The sequence below is a fragment of the Agelaius phoeniceus genome, chromosome 3 (genome assembly GCF_051311805.1).
Source record: "Agelaius phoeniceus isolate bAgePho1 chromosome 3, bAgePho1.hap1, whole genome shotgun sequence".
Classification (NCBI taxonomy): Eukaryota; Metazoa; Chordata; class Aves; order Passeriformes; family Icteridae; genus Agelaius; species Agelaius phoeniceus.
Window position 1 is genome coordinate 27,665,067 of NC_135267.1, and position 19,218 is coordinate 27,684,284.

The following is a 19,218-nucleotide window of genomic DNA, read 5'->3' on the forward strand; positions in this document are numbered from 1 at the left end:
AGGTGAAGGGGGATGACTACAAATTACTCCTGAGGAGATTATGATTTGACACAAGAGGAAAAATTTTCACAATGAGAATCTAATCTCCCCAGGGAACTAAGTGGTGGATTCCCCAAGGTTGGACACTTGTAAGATTTGTAAGAGGGTGCTGGGCCATGTGGTCAAGAAAATGATTTTGCCAAGAAAGTTGGAACCAGGTGATCCTTGGTATTCCTTCCAACCTGGTATTCCACGATTCTATGAAAATGAGGCTTTGTCCTTAGTTTTTTGTAGCTGTGGCCCTTTTTTTCAAAAGGAAAGCTGGTTCCCCTTGTTGCTGTTGGGAGGGATGAGCCTTATGTCCCTCTCATCCACTCTCATTTCACACGTTTGACTGACTCTAATTTCCTATTCTGTTTTTTCATTCTTACCTTGTGATGTAGCTCCAGCCACACAGTGATGCCCTTTTGTTCAAAATGACAAGTGTTACTTTGCAGCGGTTGTTGTAAAAGCCCATCTGAGCCTGAAGGCAGCCAAATAAATCGGTATAATTAAGCATTATACAAAGCACATCCAAGAGAAAATCTTCCTGTTCTCAGACTTCCACTTCCCCCAGTACTCTTCCCTTCCCATGCAGACACTTGCACTCTTTTTATCTCTCCTGTGGGATGAAATTCTCCTGGGATGTGGCAGTTTGGCTTTATATTATTCCTGAGGTTGCCTGGCAAAGATGCGGGGATAAATTATTCCAGTGTATGGTATAACCCCAAGTCAGGATACACACATGAGAGACAGAAGATCAAAGTTCACATCTCTGAAAATATATCAGGATGTGAGACATAATCTTTGAAAGCTGAGGCAGGTCTTTATGGAAGCAGTGACCTAACTCCACAAAACAGAACATGACTGAATCCCCATCAGCTGGTCTCCTTTCCTCTGCCTGGAGTTAAGCATGAAAAATCTAAGGAAGTGTAAAGTGCCAGAATTTTCATGGTGTTTTCTGTGGGTTATTTTAGGTCATAGAATAATAATAATCATAGAATGGGTTTTGATGGGACCTTCAAAGACCATGTAGCTACAACCCCCCTGCCATGGGACATCTTCTGCTAGACAAAGTTTTTTAAAGTTCTGTCCAACCTGGCCTTGAACCCTTCCAGGAGTGGGGCATCCACACCTTCTCTGTGCATCCTGTTCCAGTGCCTCACCACCCTCATGATAAAGTGTCTTCCTTATGTCCAGTCTAAACCTGTGCCCTTCCCTAACCATAGGGCTTTCACCCAGGCTCCCAGGTGGGAGCTGGGGAACCCAGTGGTTCACCCTACACTTACCTGAGGCAGTTATTACCTGCTGTAGTTATCTTCACCTTCACCTCCCTTTCCTCCCATGTACCTGTGCATTTGCAGGGTCCAGGCTTGTCCTCCTGATTTCCAGTGGCCAGGCAGCCCAGGGAAGCTGAGCTCCTGTGGCTGGGCAGAGGCAGGGAGCAAGGCATGGAGAGGAGGGGTCATTGTAAAGAGCACCCGAGCACAGGCTCCGGTCTCTCTTGCTCGCTGTGACAGCCAAGTGCCTCACTGAACACCAGTGAGCTGGGACTTAAGTGGCCTCTGATCTTTCTCACTCTTTTTTTCCCCACAATTCCTCTCTTTCTGTGTTCGCATTTTCCAAGGAAGAGGCATTTTCACGGACAGCTCTGGAACAGTATCTTTCTGAGGAGGGTAAGAAGTTTTTAACTCCTCACTTTGATAGTTTTTAGAAGGTGGCATTTTAAAGCAGGGGGGAGGCTGGCTGGTATAAGGCATTGTTTTGGGACCCCAAGTGTCCTTTGGCATGACTGGTACTTAAGCTAAAATAAAGTAGGGGAAAGGAAACAATCATAGAAAACCAAATTGCTCAGTGTTTTCAGAGTTCAGTAACTTGATTTTATTATAGGATTGTTTGATTTGTTTCAGTAGGTTTGCATGTCCCATCACTTACAGTGTTTGTACTTGTGAAATTTCTGCTGATGAAAAAGCGTTTCTCAGGAAAAAAACTTTGGATAGTGAGCATTCTTGAACAGAGAGCTTGAAATGTTGTATTTAAACGAGCTCTGCAATGATTCAATGAGGCAATAAACATTAAGTGCTACATGTATTAAAAATTATAAGTTACAAGTCTCTAAAAATACTTAGAACAACAGATAAGGCTGCCGAAAGAATATGCCCTCACCAACTTTAAAATTGTGACTACTAATATGCAAAGTTATAACTATGTGTGTAACACACAAAGTTATCCAAAAGTTTTGTTTTGCTTCTTTTTCATGCCAACAAATATATGTGACGCTTGCAACATCATAGTGTTTTTGCAACAAAATTTGTGTTAAACAGCCAAGTGTACTAAAACACCAGCTATACCTTCAACTGAACCTGTCTTAAAATGGCAAGCTGCTGGGAGGTTGCTATTCTGGGAGGTGACTCTGATAGGTCTCAACAGATGCAGCCCGGAATGCAGCCAGAGCGGGGGAGCCGGGCAGCAGCTGACCCCTGCGCTGGCACAGTGGCATGTCAGGGATCACAGCTCACGTCAGCACAGGCTGACACTGACACTCCGGGCACACATGGCCCTCTCCCTCGCCTGCTCTGCACATGGCCGTCACCCAGCAGCAGCAGCAGCAGCAAAAAACTGCTGGTGCTCACAGGCAGCAACCATTCCTTTCTATAATTAAATTACCATTTTGTTACAAGCTCTGTGCTTAAGGAAGAAGTGGTGTGCTGAGATTCTAGATTGAAATATTACTGAAGTTTTTTGATTTAATTATCTACAATAAACCAGTCATTTGATTTATAATTAATTAACATAATTTTTTTCATGTTTTTATGACTGCAAGGATCATGTGTAAATTGTTTTAAAATCAACACTGGAGATAAATGCTGTGTTTGAATCTATTTGAATGCTGATCTCCACAATACTGTTTAAATTGCGTTATTGAAGATCAGTGCTTTCCTTCAAGTATATTTGCACATACGTATATTTTTTCAAAGTAACTCCTTTGTTACTAGGGGCTGTCTCACATTGCATCTGACAAAAAAGTGTCTCTTTATTTCATTGAGAGCTCACCGAGAGTTGATATATATAAATATGTGCTCTAACATAACAATGGGACTGATTCTTACCTTCCCGTATGCAGAACTTGTTTAAAATAACACATCTTGATAGAGTTTGTGTGACATCTTTTCAAATAGAAGTTAGACATCTTCTCCCTAAATCTCCACAAAATCCTAGAAGTGTGACAATAGATTTCAAATTACTGATACTGAAAAGCGATCCAACTATGCTATGTGCAGAAAGTATTTGCACATCTGACACAGGAAATAGAACACTATCAGTCTATAAAACCAAAAGTTACAAAAACCTGGAAGCAGTTTCGAGCAGGACCTAAATCTAAAATCAATATGACATCATATTACAATCCTCTTTCTCTTTATGTCTGATCTGGCTTTTGTTTCTTAAAGAATTTTTCCCAGTCTTAATATTTCCTGCTCAAGTTCTGAACTCACCTGTAAGTCTGTAGCTATGAAGTAAGGATGAACGAAGTTGGGGGCCCATATTTTTCCTATGCTTCAGGCTAATGAATTCAGGTCTAGAACCTGTCTAATTTAAATAAATATATAAATTTGTTATATAAAGTTAAATTCTAAATAAATATATAACTTTATTATATAAAGTTAAATTCTCTAAATGGGTTTGCCAGAATGTAAAATTTGGCAAACCCATTTAGAGAATGGATTTGCCATTCTCTAATGACAAACTCTGGCAAACCCATTTAGAGAATTTAACTCTCTGAATGTGGTGATAATAGGTGAATGTTAATTTATGATCTTGTTATTTAAAACAAAAAGGAATTACTGAATTACTTGTAGGTATATTCTTCACAGTTGGAGTATTGATTGTTATTAAGAAGCAGCCATGCTGCAACCTAGAACTTAGGAAGGCAGATTATCCTGTGTGTTTGGTTTTATGGCATTATACGTGTTGACAAAAGTTAGATTTGTTGCATAATCCCTTAGCTATTAAATTTCACAACTCTGGTGTTTAATTTTATTTTTAGCAAGTGCTTGGCTGTAATATTTCATTGCAGTCATGGCCCCTAAGAAGAAGAATGTGAAAAAGAACAAAGCAGATATCAACGAAACAACTATCATTGTGGAAGATAGCCCCCTCAGTAAACTAAATGGCTTGAATGGACTCTTGGAAGGAGGAAATGGTTTCAGCTGCATCTCATCTGAGGTTTCTGACTCATCATACTGCCCGAACCTCTTGGAAGGTCTAAGCAAAATGAGACAAGAAAATTTCCTTTGTGACTTGACTATCAGTACCAAAACCAAATCTTTCAATGTTCATAAGGTAGTGATGGCTTCAAGCAGTGAATACTTTCACAACATCTTAAAGAAAGATCCATCCACTCAAAGAGTGGACCTCAATGATGTGTCCCCAGTGGGTCTAGCTACTGTTATCACCTATGCTTACACTGGAAAACTTACTCTCTCACTTTACACAATAGGTAGTATTATTTCCACAGCAATTTATCTACAGATTCACACCCTTACAAAGATGTGCTGTGATTTTCTAGTCCAAGAAATCAGTGTTGAGAACTGTATGTACATTGCCAATATTGCAGAAACATACGGACTAAAAACAACCAAGGAAGCAGCGCACAAATTTATTAGAGACAACTTCATTGAGTTTTCAGAAACTGATCAGTTCCTAAAACTTACTTTTGATCAGATTAATGAACTTCTTGCAGATGATGACTTACAGTTGCCTTCTGAAATTGTTGCATTCCAGATTGCAATAAAATGGCTGGAATTTGACCAAAAAAGAGTAAAGTTTGCTGCCAACCTCTTAAGTAACATCCGTTTTGGTACCATCTCAGCCCAAGACCTTGTTAATTATGTTCAAACTGTGCCAAGAATGATGCAAGATGCAGACTGCCACAAGCTCCTAGTGGATGCCATGAACTATCACTTGCTTCCCTATCACCAGAATACACTTCAGTCCAGAAGAACAAGGATCCGTGGAGGTTTCAGAGTCTTAGTTACTGTTGGGGGACGCCCTGCTTTAACAGAAAAGTCTCTTAGCAGAGACATCTTATACAGAGATCCTGAAAACGGATGGAAGAAGCTAAGTGAAATGCCTGCTAAAAGTTTTAATCAGTGTGTCACAGTGATGGATGGATTTCTCTATGTGGCTGGTGGGGAAGACCAGAATGATGCTAGGAACCAAGCCAAGCATGCAGTCAGCAATTTCTGCAGGTAACTGCTATTTCTTTAAAAAGGGATGTAGGTATCTGTTCCACAGAAGGCAGGTAGATAGTCTAAGCTGGCTTGTGTCATGCAACATGAACCACTTGGATAAAGAAAAAGGGGACAGTGTAGGGGAGGTATAGATGCTATTCTATATTAAACTTTGAATGAACAGAAATATACAACTGAAGTTATGCAAAAAATTTCACCATGGTTACACATGCACACTGAGAAGTGAGGAAAAACTGAAGAAAACTTATTCCAAGTGAAGGAAATAGATAGGAACATAAATAGGAGGCCATGGGATGATCTAAGAAGACTTCTCAAATTTTTGAAACCTTTTGATGCCTCACAGAAAATTTGGAAAAACACCTTTTAGATATAGCCTTCACTTTCTGTTCATTCACCATATTTTCAACAGCTTTAGTATTGAATTTCATATCATCTTTATTATTATTATTATTATTATTATCATCATCATCATCATCAGGAGTTTAAAAACAATGGTACCATTGCTTGAAGGCTGTTTTTTACAGTGTACCCCAAATAACACCTTGCTTCTAAAATTTTGCAGTTCCTATCTATAGTCATCCGAGACTGCACTGGTGATAGCAAGGTCAGAAGAGTGCATACACTAACATGCAATGTCACATGGGCAGTAGTAGTTTTTAAATAGTTCAGCCTAAAGGCCGGCAGTGCACAGCAGCTTGAAGCAAAGGCCGGAGGTGGGAAATTTTTTATCTGCCTTTTATCTACTAACAGACTATGGACATGCAATGGCATTACACAGCCACAGTCCTACCAGTGCTTCCTTTTCTGCTCCCAGAAGGAACAGTCTGCTTCTCCTGAGGACACCAGGAGTTAATGAATGAGGAACATTCTCTAAATCAATTTTATTGTGTAATCTACTTTGCAGGAAAATATCTGCTCTCTTGACCTTCTGCCCTTAAGCTATGCCTCACGTTGTCACCAGGAGTTGTGTCCTCAGTGCTGACCTTGGTTGCAGGGAGGAGGTGGAGGAATCCTCATTGTGCCCTTAACCTTGAGCATGTCAAGTCACATCAGTATGTCTGTGGACTTGCAGATGACAATGCTGAATGCTGAATGATAATTAGTGTTTACTTTCCCATTGTCTTTTTCTCATGTGGTTCTCTGGTCCCTTTAGCATGCAACGGAAGTGTGTGGGTCGTCCTCTAATGTACTTCACATAGCATCTTCAGGAGTCATAATTTGCCATTTATTATTTCAAAGTAGGTCATTTAAATGCCAAGGACAAAGAATGTTATTTCAGATAGCAAAGGTGTTAGAAAGCACAGATGCTCTTTCCACATAAAATTTACTCCATGGGAGTGGCAAGGAAAGCATACTCACCATTTAGAAAGCATGAAGAGGGTGCAAGTATAAATCACAACCTAAAGTTTTTAAAAACTCTCTGAGTAAATTTAGATATCTTTGCTGTGGGTGTAAATTGCAAAAGAACTTCTAAAATTTCTGTTGCATCTTGAAATTACCTCTTCCCAGTATTCGAATGAGATTATTGTACAAAATCAAATTACAGAAGAATCAGATTTACTTCTTTAAAATAATATCAGGTTTGAATGATACAAAAATATTTTTTCTCCAATCAAAAGCTAAATTTATTTTGAAATTTAATCAGGAATGCCAGTTTCATTATGCTGACTTTTAATAGGCTAAATAACTAACTAAAATTCTATCAACTTTGCTCTTGCAGCAGCGGCATAGGAGTCCTGTGTAATTTAGCAGAGCAGTAAGTAAGACTTACCTTGTTTTCTGAATCCTTTCAGATATGACCCTCGTTTCAATAGCTGGATTCACTTGGCCAACATGAATCAGCGGCGCACCCACTTCAGCCTGAACGTGTTCAATGGGCTCCTCTTCGCGGTGGGAGGCCGCAACTCCGAGGGCTGCCTCTCCTCTGTCGAGTGCTACGTGCCTGCAACCAACCAGTGGCAGATGAAGGCCCCGCTGGAGGTGCCGCGGTGCTGCCACGCCAGCGCCGTGGTGGATGGCCAGATCCTGGTCACGGGAGGTTACATCAATAACGCTTACTCTCGCTCGGTGTGCATGTACGACCCCAGCAAAGACAGCTGGCAGGACAAGGCCAGCCTCAGCACCCCGAGGGGCTGGCACTGCGCAGTGTCCCTTCTGGAGAGGGTCTACGTCATGGGTGGGTCTCAGCTGGGGGGGCGAGCAGAAAGGGTCGATGTTCTCCCTGTGGAGCGTTACAGCCCATACACGGGCCAGTGGAATTACGTGGCGCCGCTTCAAACCGGAGTTAGCACGGCTGGCGCCTCCACCCTCAACGGGAAAATTTACTTAGTGGGTGGCTGGAATGAAATAGAGAAAAAGTACAAGAAATGCATTCAGTGCTATAACCCAGATCTCAATGAATGGACAGAGGAAGATGAGCTGCCTGAGGCCACTGTGGGTGTATCTTGTTGTACTATATCCATGCCCAACACCAAGACGAGGGAGTCCAGGGCCAGCTCAGTCTCTTCTGTCCCAGTCAGTATCTAAAGATAGGTCTAACCAGCAATAAGTAAAAATGTTTACCAGCACAGCAATATAATTAACCCTTTAAGTAGAATTTTTGTGCTCATATAGAAAAAAAAATCATTGGCTTTGCAAATGTGCTTTGTAACAGTGCAAACTGGCGAGTTTTCATGAACTTTAGTACAGGTGGCATGAAACAGCACATTAGGGATAAGATCAATTTTCTTAGCAGGAAAAGAGAGTTAACCCATAACCACAGAATTTCATTTTCTTCAGACTTTGACACTGACTTACTATACTATCTGTGGCAAATAATTTAATTTCTTTATGCCTTGGTTTCCTTACCAGTAAAATTTACATAAACTTGCTTGAGAAGATTGTTATGAGGCTTTTTAATACTAATTTTTAAACTCTTTCAGAATCCAAAATGAAAGTCAAATATGACCAGTAATAAATCTCAGTATAGATCAGAAATGTGCCATGTCATCATAACATTGATCAGTTTTGTACTTTTCTAAGCATTTTCTATTTTCACAAACAGAAGGGGGAAAAAAAGGCAAATCAAAAATACCACACATAGCATGTGCATACTTTCCTTTTGGTGCAGTGGTATTCGCAAAAGCTTCTCAAAGCATTTTCTCCTTCAGAAAGTAGAAAGAGTTCCTCATCTTCTGCCATGAAACCCTTTAATTTCTGTATCAAATGCTGTGACATGGCTTTCAAGATCTGAATCCACAAAATACTTTAGCTCCCATAAGCACTATGGCCCAGCCCCAAGAGGCTAATTTGGGTGCCAGATGGCTCTCCTGACCTCTGTGTACACCAGGCAACATCACCTCATCCTCCTCCTCATGCCAGGGAGATACCCCTCTCATTCTAGGTGGAAAAACCTGGAAGCTGAGTTCATGCCAGGAGACACCAAGGGCTAATGGCATCTGAACACGGGGAGGATGCACAGAGCAAACTCCCTTACATTACCCCATCAAATAACCAGTGGAATAAGGAACAAAGATGGAATAAAGACTTCGGGATCTGTCCTTTAGAATTTGTGTGGAAACAGGAAATCATGGGAAAACTGCCTTAGTAGAAATAAAGAGATACCTTAACACCTTTCCTGCCAGGTGTAGTCACAACAACACCCAAAGTAACGTTCTCTTGGGCATACCATAATGCATCTCCTGAAGCCTTCATTAGAGCCCTTTCTAGGGAGATTTCATTCCAAAGGCTAGACTAATGCTCTTTGTGTTGAAGTTTTCCCAGGAGTCTTCACTCAACTTAGTTTACTTCCAAGAACTTTTCTCCCTGATTTCAGCATGAGGTGAGGGAATTAAGTATGAAACCTAATCCTATTCCCATAGCCAGAGGGATATGCAGCCCATCATGTCCCATGAAGATTTGATACCAAAGGACTGTTGTCAGCACAAAATGTCTACATCAGCACGAAATGTCTATATCCTTCTTTTGGGGAGGAAAGAGGGAATACAAGGAATTAAAATTATTTTTTATAACTAGAAGGGCACTCACCTTAACCTTTTCATGGAGGCTTCACATTCAGTTTCCTCAGATTATCATTGACAGCTCCAGGCTTCAGTGTCAATGAGAAGCCATGCTCTTACCAACGCTTATAAGGCAGACAAATTTTTATCTCATTTGCAAAAAGGGAACACTATAAAATTGTCTGTCAGTGCAGATGTTGTCGAGACAAGCATTTTCAGGACCCAAGCTCTTTGTGGCTTTGTTAAAGCTGCATATTGAGGATCAGCATGAGCGTGACATGGTATTAGAGATGAAGTGATTCACTCTGTCGGTTGGGATTAAACTCCATGGTACTCGGTCCTGTTTTCCAGTTCTAACTTAGAGTTCACCTTTGCATCCTGAATACACAATTTGAAGTTTCAAATTGTAATTTTGAGAACTGCATATTATTAGAATATACTGCCACCAATGATTTGTGGTCAGAGTAGCACTGTCATATAGTTTTGATTCATTTAATTGGCATATAGTTGTTCTCTACTCTGTGTAATTCAAATAATAACAAATATGGAACAGTGTAACAGAGTACTCTTACGTTAAGTATGAAAATTCTGTTCTTGCCCATTCCAGTCACCAAAAGCTTTTCCTGAAGGATAGAAAAAAATTCTATTTTCCCAAGTCATGACCATGTGTTCCATATGAATGCATTTAGGAAGTTCTTTAGAAATAACCATCTATTCCAATATTCTTTTGTAATTTTTTTAATCCATCCAGTCCAATGAAGACACTTGTACAAATTCAATTATAACTGTATTCATGGTGTAGTTATTTAGTATTTATAATGTATCCATGAGGCTGTATTTACGAATTGAAAAAACAACTGTTATGGCTCAAACAGATATTGGATGGAATTGCCATATGCAAGTGTCTCTTTTTCCCTTTAGTAATTCAGTTCCAAAATGCCATGAGTAGTCAGACATTGCCTGCATGCTTTCCTGTTTATGATCTAGCACTTCGTGTACATCAACAGCCATCTTGTTTTTGAGAAGTAAATTACTTATGAATGATGGGCTAAGTGCAATGAAACTTCTCTCTTACTACTTAAAGGGTTAAAAACTTTGGGGGCCAAATCCTTTTCATCTTACTCACAAAAAAGGTTCCATTGACTTCAGTGGGACTGCTGAATAAGATGTACAGGATTTTGAACTCTTGGCCAAATTCTGGCAGAACAGTAGATGAAAATGTCATACCTAGAGGGAAGACTGCTGCTCTGCCTCCAGTGCCCTTGGCCATGACAAATCCATGAAGACATGTCCTAGGACAGGAGCCAAATACCACTGGCCATGTGTTCCTTCTGTAGCACAAGTTAGGTACATACTTCAGGCCAAAAATCTTAGGGAGATTAACAAATTGTATTGTTACCAATAGAACACTACAGTTTGGCTTTACATTATTTTCTCTAAACATCTGTTTAGGTTTCAACTGCACATTGAGCCAGGATTTGGCCCTTAATATGTGACACTATTAGCTGGACTTAATATTATGTTGAATCATGCTATGTACTGAGCTATTTGTTACATTTTATGTGTGACCTTCTTTTGTTAGAACTGTGAAAATTACTTGTATGTTCTGTTTTATGGGATGGTGTTCTTTCATTGTCTGGTACCATATATTCAATCTCTACATGTTTAATAATGACATCTCAGTTGAACTTGAAATACTGTGTGTAGCAAAAAGAAGTTTTAAAGCGCAAGGAAGTACTGTATGCGGTAATATTAAGTAGAGCACAGGACTTCCAACTGTATGAGATGCAGACTGTTAAAGCACTAGGGATCTTCTTTAATGCTATATTAGTAGTAGGAAAAGAAAACCCAAACAAAACGAATTAATGTACGCTGTTATCCTCAAAATTCTGTATAAAATGCCCACACATTTTGTACTTCAAATAGCTGTGCTTCAAATTCAGATCTGAGAAAGAACCTTTCTTCAGTCTGTGAGAGAAGCAGTTTGCAAGGGTTTATTTTCTTGTTAGTTGTATGGGAGAGAAGCAGTTTGCAAGGGTTTATTTTCTTGTTAGTTGTATGGGAGAGTGTGTTAGAGATTGTGAGGGAGGAACTTACTGTTGGAAAGTTGTGTTGAAAGGAAGATGTTGTGTTTAGTTCTTAATCAAGACTAGATCATAATCATTTAATCTCTTCTTGAAGTTAACCTGCAAGATCATTTGTGGATCAGTCAAGAGTCCAGTAAACTTGAATCCTTCAAAGAGGGAAGTAGGCAAAATTAGCATCAACCAAGCTCAGTGAGGTATGAAAAAGTGCTTTGTGTTGAGATTTTTAACTGGCAGTTCTTGCAGGAAAAAAGGATGCAATGAATGAAATGACTGAGTAAGAATGCTTATATTATCCTGAAACCTAGATTAGTTTATCTCACAGTTTTAACTCTTACCAAATCATACAGGGTTTAGGAGCAGTTTTTCCTTAGCAGCTGGGCTTGGTAATTCTAGTTGCAAACCCAGCAGTCACACAAATAGTTGTATGAGCATGCATACCTTCTTGCATTCAGAGGGACTTCTGCTACAGAAGTTACTCTCAAGGATTTATATTTGGAAAAATAAAATATAAGAACTAAATCCATGAGCAGGCAAACATCAATGTCTAATTAAAGCCAACATGAGGGTGTTAGACTGATCATCAGCATCACCATTCACTTACCATACCAGCACATGGCATTTTTTGAGCTCAATTACCCTGTAAGGATAATATTTCCTGGGAATGGCTGTTCAATGAAATCCTATGTATACTCCAAAGGTTTTTTTTTGTACGACACACAGGATGGAAGGTGCTCTAGTCCATGGAAAAACCAAAATGGAGCCACTTAGAGCCATAAGCAAAGTGAGATTTTGTTCCAAGTCCTCAAGGATGTTTAAGAAAAATGTGCTGGAAAGAAGCACCTACTTCAACACATCCCTTTCCATAAGCAGCTTTGCTTATGTTCCATTACTGAGATTTTCATCATCTTTCTGATGAAAAGCAAAGATCAATTTTCAATTGTCTGTAACTTCAATTCTCAGTTGAACTGAATTTTCAGTCCATTTTGACTGTTTAGCCAAGCTGGGAGATCTTTTTCAAAGTCTGAATTCACCTGCTCAGAGAATGCAAATGGAACCAGTAGACCTATTACAGGTTCTTGACTTTTTACAATGAATCCTCTCTTTTGTCAAAGATTTGCTTTCTATAAGTACTCATTGTAATGCACATTGTAATGCACAGATTTATACTTTGGCTTCTCCTTGAAAAAGGAAGATCTTTTGTCTCTTTTAGTTTCTCTTTTCTTATCCATAACTGAGTGACTATCAGAGCACAAAAGAAGATGCACAGATATGAGCAGTACATAAAAGCTCAACTGTGAATCTATAAAAATCTCATTGCTGGTGGCCACAATAAAGAAAAGGAAACATTCTGAAATGCCTGCTGGATAAAAAGGGTGAAACATCACAGAATCACAAAATATTCTGAGTTGGAATGGACCCATAAGGATCACAGAGTCCAACTTTTAAGTGAATGGCCTGTATGGGGATCAAACCCACAGCCTTGTCAAGAAATGAGTTGCTGGTGCTCATTTGCAAGTGTGACCCTGCACAGAGCTCTGTTCCCAGAAGTTCCCTAAAGAATAAAGGAAAATACATGCAATTCTATACAGCTGGTGTGAGAGATTTGGTTAATACCAGATAAGTTTTGCCATGCAAAAGACATACTTGTCTCAATGAAAATTTTCAATAACAATATAGGCAATTAATAAACTTATGAGGAATAGGCAATTTCTACTGGTAAGAATGGGAACACACACATTTAGATACACTGTGAAAGGAAGATGTTGCTACTCTAACTGCAGTCTTATCAGTTCCTTTATTGACAAGAGAAGTTAAAAATATAACTTATTTCTATAAAGCATTTTCCTGGCTTATAACTGTTAGATTGCTTATACAGAAGGGTTTTCTAAGTGTACACTTTAAAGATGGACTGTGATAACACAAGGGAACATAATACAACAGAAAAAAAATCTGTAAGTGTAATGTGAGAATGTTACTACTTAAAAACTAAAATTTGTGGTGCAGCAAGTTGTCATTAAGAGGAAAACAGCATGTTGGTATTTTTCATTGTGTGCTTTAAATAAAACTGTTGACACATGGCACAAACAAATTATTGTAAAATCAGTTGGAAACTGCGAGACTGCCTTTCTGACAAACGCCTGGTTGCAGTTGAAATATGCTTTGTTTTCTGAGCCCTGGGCTGATCCTTGCTTTCATATCAGCCAACTGGAATGTTTGTTACACCCAGGCTATCAAACCACCTTCACAATAAGCTGCACAATGTGACACTGGAGCCACTTTTATTTTTTCCATTTTTTAACAAAGACAGCAACTTGCTTTTTTACAATTAACTTCACAGTCTTTTGTTGTAATCAAAATGCCTAACAAGAAGTGATGATAAATCAGATGTCTGACTAGCAACTGAATATGTTTTCATTTGGATTGTATGGCTAACAGTACCAAAAATAAAAACATCTACATTTCAAGAAAAAAAAAATTAGTCCAAATTCTGAAGAGCAATTAAGTTGAGCCACAGATGAGAGAGTTTGAGATGTCAAAAATTGTTCCCTGTGTTGCAACACCAAGGACTTGGTTCAAAGTGTGATTCTATAGGTCACAGCCTGAAGGGTTACCTGGCCTGTGGCTGTGCAGGGGTCATGACTGTGGGTTCCTAAGATTCCATAATACTCAAGGACACAGAAGCTTTATCCTCTAAAATTTTCTACTTCATTACAGATTACCACAAAGAAAACTGCTAGCAAGTATACCAATAGTTATTACAGCCAATATGAAGATGAATAAAGTGAATATGAGTATGAATGAATATGAATGAATATGAATGTCAAGCTATTACAATTATTATCAGCAATCAATAATATCAGTCAATAGTATGGTGTCAGTCAACACTAGCATCAAGCAGTATGGTAGTACACCAAATGACAGCAACAGCCAAGTAAGTGTGCACTACTGCAATCACTGGAGCTTGCCACTGAAACAAACTGATCAACAATAATATAACAGCAAATATGCTTAATATATATAATATTTATTATTATTTATTGCTGAATATTTACATTCAGCAAATTAGCCAGACTTAAGAAGAAGCCAAACCAGCCCAAAAGGGAGGAACAAACTGATCCTGGAGGGGACACACCCAACCATCCCCAAAAGAGGGGAAGAAAGATCCAAGTAGTAAGACAACAGATAGAGTTTCCCTTCAAAACAGATCCCTGACACAGAGCGTGGAGTCAGCCAGCATTCCCACTGAGTCCCAGAGAATGGACAGTTCTTGTGGGATTCAGCTGAGAAGTTCTCAGAGGGACACAACTTTAGTCTGTTTTATAACAAACATTGAATGTGTGTAGGAGATTCTGCTTTGAGAGACTAATAAATGATCTTAACTTCTATTTTTCACCTATAATGGGCAATAGATGATTCTGTTTTCTGATTTTTTTTTTGCATCAATTTTATATCTCTATGTTGTTTTCCATTTTCTTAGACAGTAAATTGTTATTACAGTCCCTTGGGTTTGCAGTTATTCCTGGTGCCTTGGGATGTCTCTGTTTTCTAGGTCGTTGGCTCCACTTTTCAAGGATGCTTGCAGTTCCCAGGCCTAGTCCTCAGCCTCACAATCCCAGGCTGCCAGCCCTTCTCTCTCATGATTTTCAACCAACAAATTTTTCTGTACAGCAGTTTTCCTCTTCTAACCAGGTTGCTCATAGCTGGGAGAGCCAAGGCAGCTAGCTGAGCCTGCTGGCTCTGAACCAGGACCCATGCACATCTGGAGCAGCAGCTGGGCTCCTTGGGGCACCTGAAAAGCCACTGCATGCCTGTGGGTGTGCTTACCTGCACATCAAGTCAGACCCAGTTGTCTCAATATCCCTTGTGCAGATGCCCCAGGTGCTGCAGAGCGTTTCAAATGGCCCTGGGTGTCCAGCTATGGCCACTAAGCCAAGCCTGGAGAAGGAGACTTATTTGCCCCTCTGCTCTCCACACTGCAGTCCAGAGTGAGTGGCTGACCTGTGTGTATGTCCACTAGTCCTGGCTGCCTTGGACAGTGATGAGGATTTTGAGGAAACAGAAGGGATGATTTTGCTTCAAAATTCAAGGATGGTTTTAAAGAATCAAGCCATAAGTATGTATCATAAAAACTGCTAGAATTAGACTACAATTAGACTATGATATAAAAGCAAAAATATTTTAAGCAAGTCTTACAAATGCATTATTTGCCAGCATTGCTAAAGTAAACATGAATTAAAGTAGAAACTATCTGGATCCTTTATTTCTTCTATTTGCCTTTTACTTAAGGGCTTGAGAAAACTTATTTTTCTGTATTGCAGTTATATTTTAGAGCTTATTGCGTCATCTTTTCCCTTCAAAAACAGTTAAATAATATGAGTGAAATATTTACTTAGCAAAAGCTGGTTTTCTGTACATTATCCATTATTTTGCACTAGGTCTTGCATAGATTTATGGTGTCCATTATAGCAACTTAAACCCAGTACATAGAGGCCCATAAATTGGTATGCTGCTTGTTTTCATGGAATGCTTATAAGATAAATGTTACTCAATCCTGTGGCACCATATTCTTTTTTTCATTTGAAGGACACCACGTATTTTATAAGTAAAATTCCCAAGTAGCACAAGAAATTCCACCTGAATATGAGAAAGAACTTAACTGTGCAGGTCACTATGCACTGGAACAGGTTGCCCAGAGAAGCTGTAGAGTATCCCTCACTCAAGAATCACCTGGACACAATCCTGTGCCAGGTATGCTAGGATGACCCTGCTTAGGCAGGAGGCTGGACCAGATGACCCTCTGTGGTCCCTTTCAACCTGAGCCATCCTGTGGCCCTCTGATTCTGTAGTGATGTGAGAATAGCTGAGTAGGATCAGAATTCCACTGAATTTAATTAGAAACAGCCAAATCAAACTGACTGCTTTTGTTTTGTGATTGTTGGGTATGGGATTATCATGGGCCAAATGGTAAATTTATTGAAGTTACCTCTCTAAAGGAAGATAATAAATTCAGATTAAAGGTCTGTCAGCCTGCAGCTTATGTTCTTTTCATTGAACAAATCACGATTTCTCATTCTGTGTTGGGTAATGCCACCTTTTAACTACGGTGCAAATGGTTATGCTGGAATATCTTTGATAAAGCTGCTCTCCAAATTGTTACTCGGATAACCAGGAACGCCATGTTGCTTTACTGAACGTAGCAAAGCTTGTCTTTCTCAGACTGGCTTAATGTCAGCTGGGCGCTTCTATTTCTTGCCTTTAGTCAAGGGCACAAGGCTTGCCCAGTTAATTTCGTTTCAATCCTCAATTCGGCACCTGATGCTCACACATCCCGAAGGATCATCACTTTACGCGGGATCTTTGAAGGGTTTTGCTCTCCCGAATTGTTCCGGGAAGGAGACACTGGAGGGCACCAGAGGCCGGGGATGGCGCCGGGCTCCCAGGGACAGCCAGGGACGGTCCCTGCCCTGCGGCAGAGCCGGAGCTGACGCGCCCCTGCCAGCCCGGGCCGAGCTGCGGCCGCGGGGACAAGGGGACAAGGGCGTCCCACTGGGGAGCTGGCGGCAGTACCGGGACACAGGCGGAGGGAAAGCCAGCAAGTGCTTATTTCAGCCAGCACTGCTGGCGGCTCCGGGGACGTGGGAGAAAGAGAGGAAGAACATTCAAGTCGAGAGTTATTGTAAAAATGTGTATTTATTGTAAAAATGGTCTGTCCACTGTCCCTTCTCTCATGTCCATCTATTGTCCGTAAACATCCTGGGAGAAGAGATTCACACGTCTGGATGATCCCAGCAGGCTGGTGCCATGATCCTAAAAAAGCAAAGTGCAATTCAACAAGAATGAGGCGAAAAAATTCCATTTGCTAAAATCAAAGTACACAATGGTGCATAAGGTTTGACAACCTTAGCATCAGGGAAATGTTTATTGGATTCAGAATGAATTTGTGGTCACTGCAAGAGAGTACCATCCCTGCTTTCACAGGGAAAAGGACATAGTCTTGACTGGGGAGGACATACATCTTTCATGGTTGAGACTTGGTTTGCATGTTACAGACACATGATCTCACCATCAACCTATCTCTAAGTTTTTCAGTCTCCTCTGTCAGAGCTGTTCCAGTTTGAATACATAACTTAATAGTTACCACCCTTGTAGGGTAGGAAATACATTTCTTTTCAGCTTCCTAAGCCAGTCTGCTAAATGCTGGACAAGTTCTTGCAAGAACATATTTTGCTTTCATCCCAGTGCAGTATGAACACATTTTTTAAATTACTGACATTTAGCAGATGGGAAAAACAGTTATTTCCTATGTTGCTGGGAGAATGGTGCAGCCAACAGATTCCTGGCTCAGCTGCTGCTCTAAAGCTGTTATGCTGGTCACTGCATGCACTTGAGAGTTCAGCCAGTGAATTATGGTTTGCTATAATAAGAATATTTTGCTTTCCATTAGATCACACTCAGTGGAACAACAGCAAATGCACTGAAGCCACCAAAATGGCTCTCAGTGATATTTCAGGGTCCCTTTGCTTCATTGCTGGTGTCAAACAAGTTCTGGCAAAAGGACACCTTGGCCACATTGTCAGAAGTAAGAGATCAGCTCTTGTGAAGGAGGAACAGATGTGGCAGGCCAGGTGAACTGCACAGCACTGAGACTGCAAAGGAATCTTAACAAAGCTGAAAAAATGAAAGTGAAGATCATAAATCATCTCTTAAAACTCAATGCAGAGCTCTCTTAAGGTGTTATGTGAATAACAACACCCCAAGATGTTAGCAGCAACTTGAATTCTTCTCACAAAATCCTTTGAAACAAAAGATACACCTGTCTCCTGGATGGAAATTGTTGCAGGGAATCACAGCAAAGAGACTGGTTCATGCAGCAGAAGCAGAACAGGAGGATATGCCAGTTTGGGTCACTATCCAGAAGTGGGATCTGTTCATATGAGAAGTAAGTGTTCAAAGAATTCCCATAGGATCATATCTCTTTGGAAGGGCAGACCACTTAAAAAGGCCAGATCAGTCATGCAAGCCATGAAGCTGAGGAGTTGCAGGTATTAGCTGCTGTGTAAGCTAAATGCTTTCATATCTGCCACTGATCCTTTGAAACACTGAGGACAACCCAAGGTCAGGAAGCATAAATTTAGACATCTATATCTGCACAAGCTATTAAACCTTCCATTACAGGCAGTACAGTCAAAGGTACACTGTCAGCCAATGCAGGCACATAAAGTGATTTATTTGGTCACCCACAAGTCCTGCTGTAGGATAACCCAAGTTGCTCCTTAGGCTTTACTGACTGTATTGGCTCGAGACAAGATTCACACATAAACGTCCAGCACTGCCTGTGTGCTGGGTGGGTGTCCTGTCTGGCACCCAGCCATCCCAAAAGACATGGGTTTCCCTTATGTTTTAAGTGCCAGGCACATCTCAGATTTCTTAAATTCATCCAAAGGCACCAAGATTTAGGCAAATGAATCAAACCACTGGTTTCCACTAATCCATTGATCTCCACAGTCAAAATATAGACAGCAAGCATGTTTATATCTTTAGCTGCATGTAGGCATGTTAATTTAAGAGCCTCCATCTTGATATTATCTGTTTTTCTCTGCCCTTGAAAATTTTGTTGGCTAGAAGTTTCATTTTGAGGCTGTTGTGTCTTTTAATTTTAGAAGCTCTCATGCTTTGTTTCACTCACCTGAAATATGTCCATCAACAGTTCACATTCTCAAGCCTTAAGAGGTTGGTACAGAACAAATACATGTGCACAAAGGTAGCTCTAGAGACTCAATTCAAATTTTCCTAACTCTAGCTTGTCGCAGACATCTTGCATGAAAAATCCTTTCTTAGGATTTTTCCTTGTGGGAAGCTGCA

At 40.2% G+C, this 19,218-nt stretch overlaps 1 protein-coding gene across 1 annotated transcript; it reads left to right on the plus strand.

Annotated features, from left to right (window-relative positions):
* The first annotated feature begins 4,095 nt into the window (after positions 1-4,095).
* KLHL31 (kelch like family member 31) lies at positions 4,096-7,822 on the plus strand. The gene is made up of 2 exons (XM_054630586.2): positions 4,096-5,267; positions 7,064-7,822. Exons 1-2 carry the CDS (start codon positions 4,096-4,098, stop codon positions 7,794-7,796), a joined length of 1,905 nt encoding a protein of 634 aa, XP_054486561.1. The 3' UTR covers positions 7,797-7,822.
* Positions 7,823-19,218: the final 11,396 nt, after the last annotated feature.

Coding starts and splice junctions, on each gene's coding strand:
- KLHL31 (XM_054630586.2), top strand. CDS start 4,096: ATGGCCCCTAAGAAGAAGAATGTGAAAAAGAACAAAGCAGATATCAAC. Junction 5,268..7,063: donor GCAGTCAGCAATTTCTGCAG/GTAACTGCTATT, acceptor GAATCCTTTCAG/ATATGACCCTCGTTTCAATA.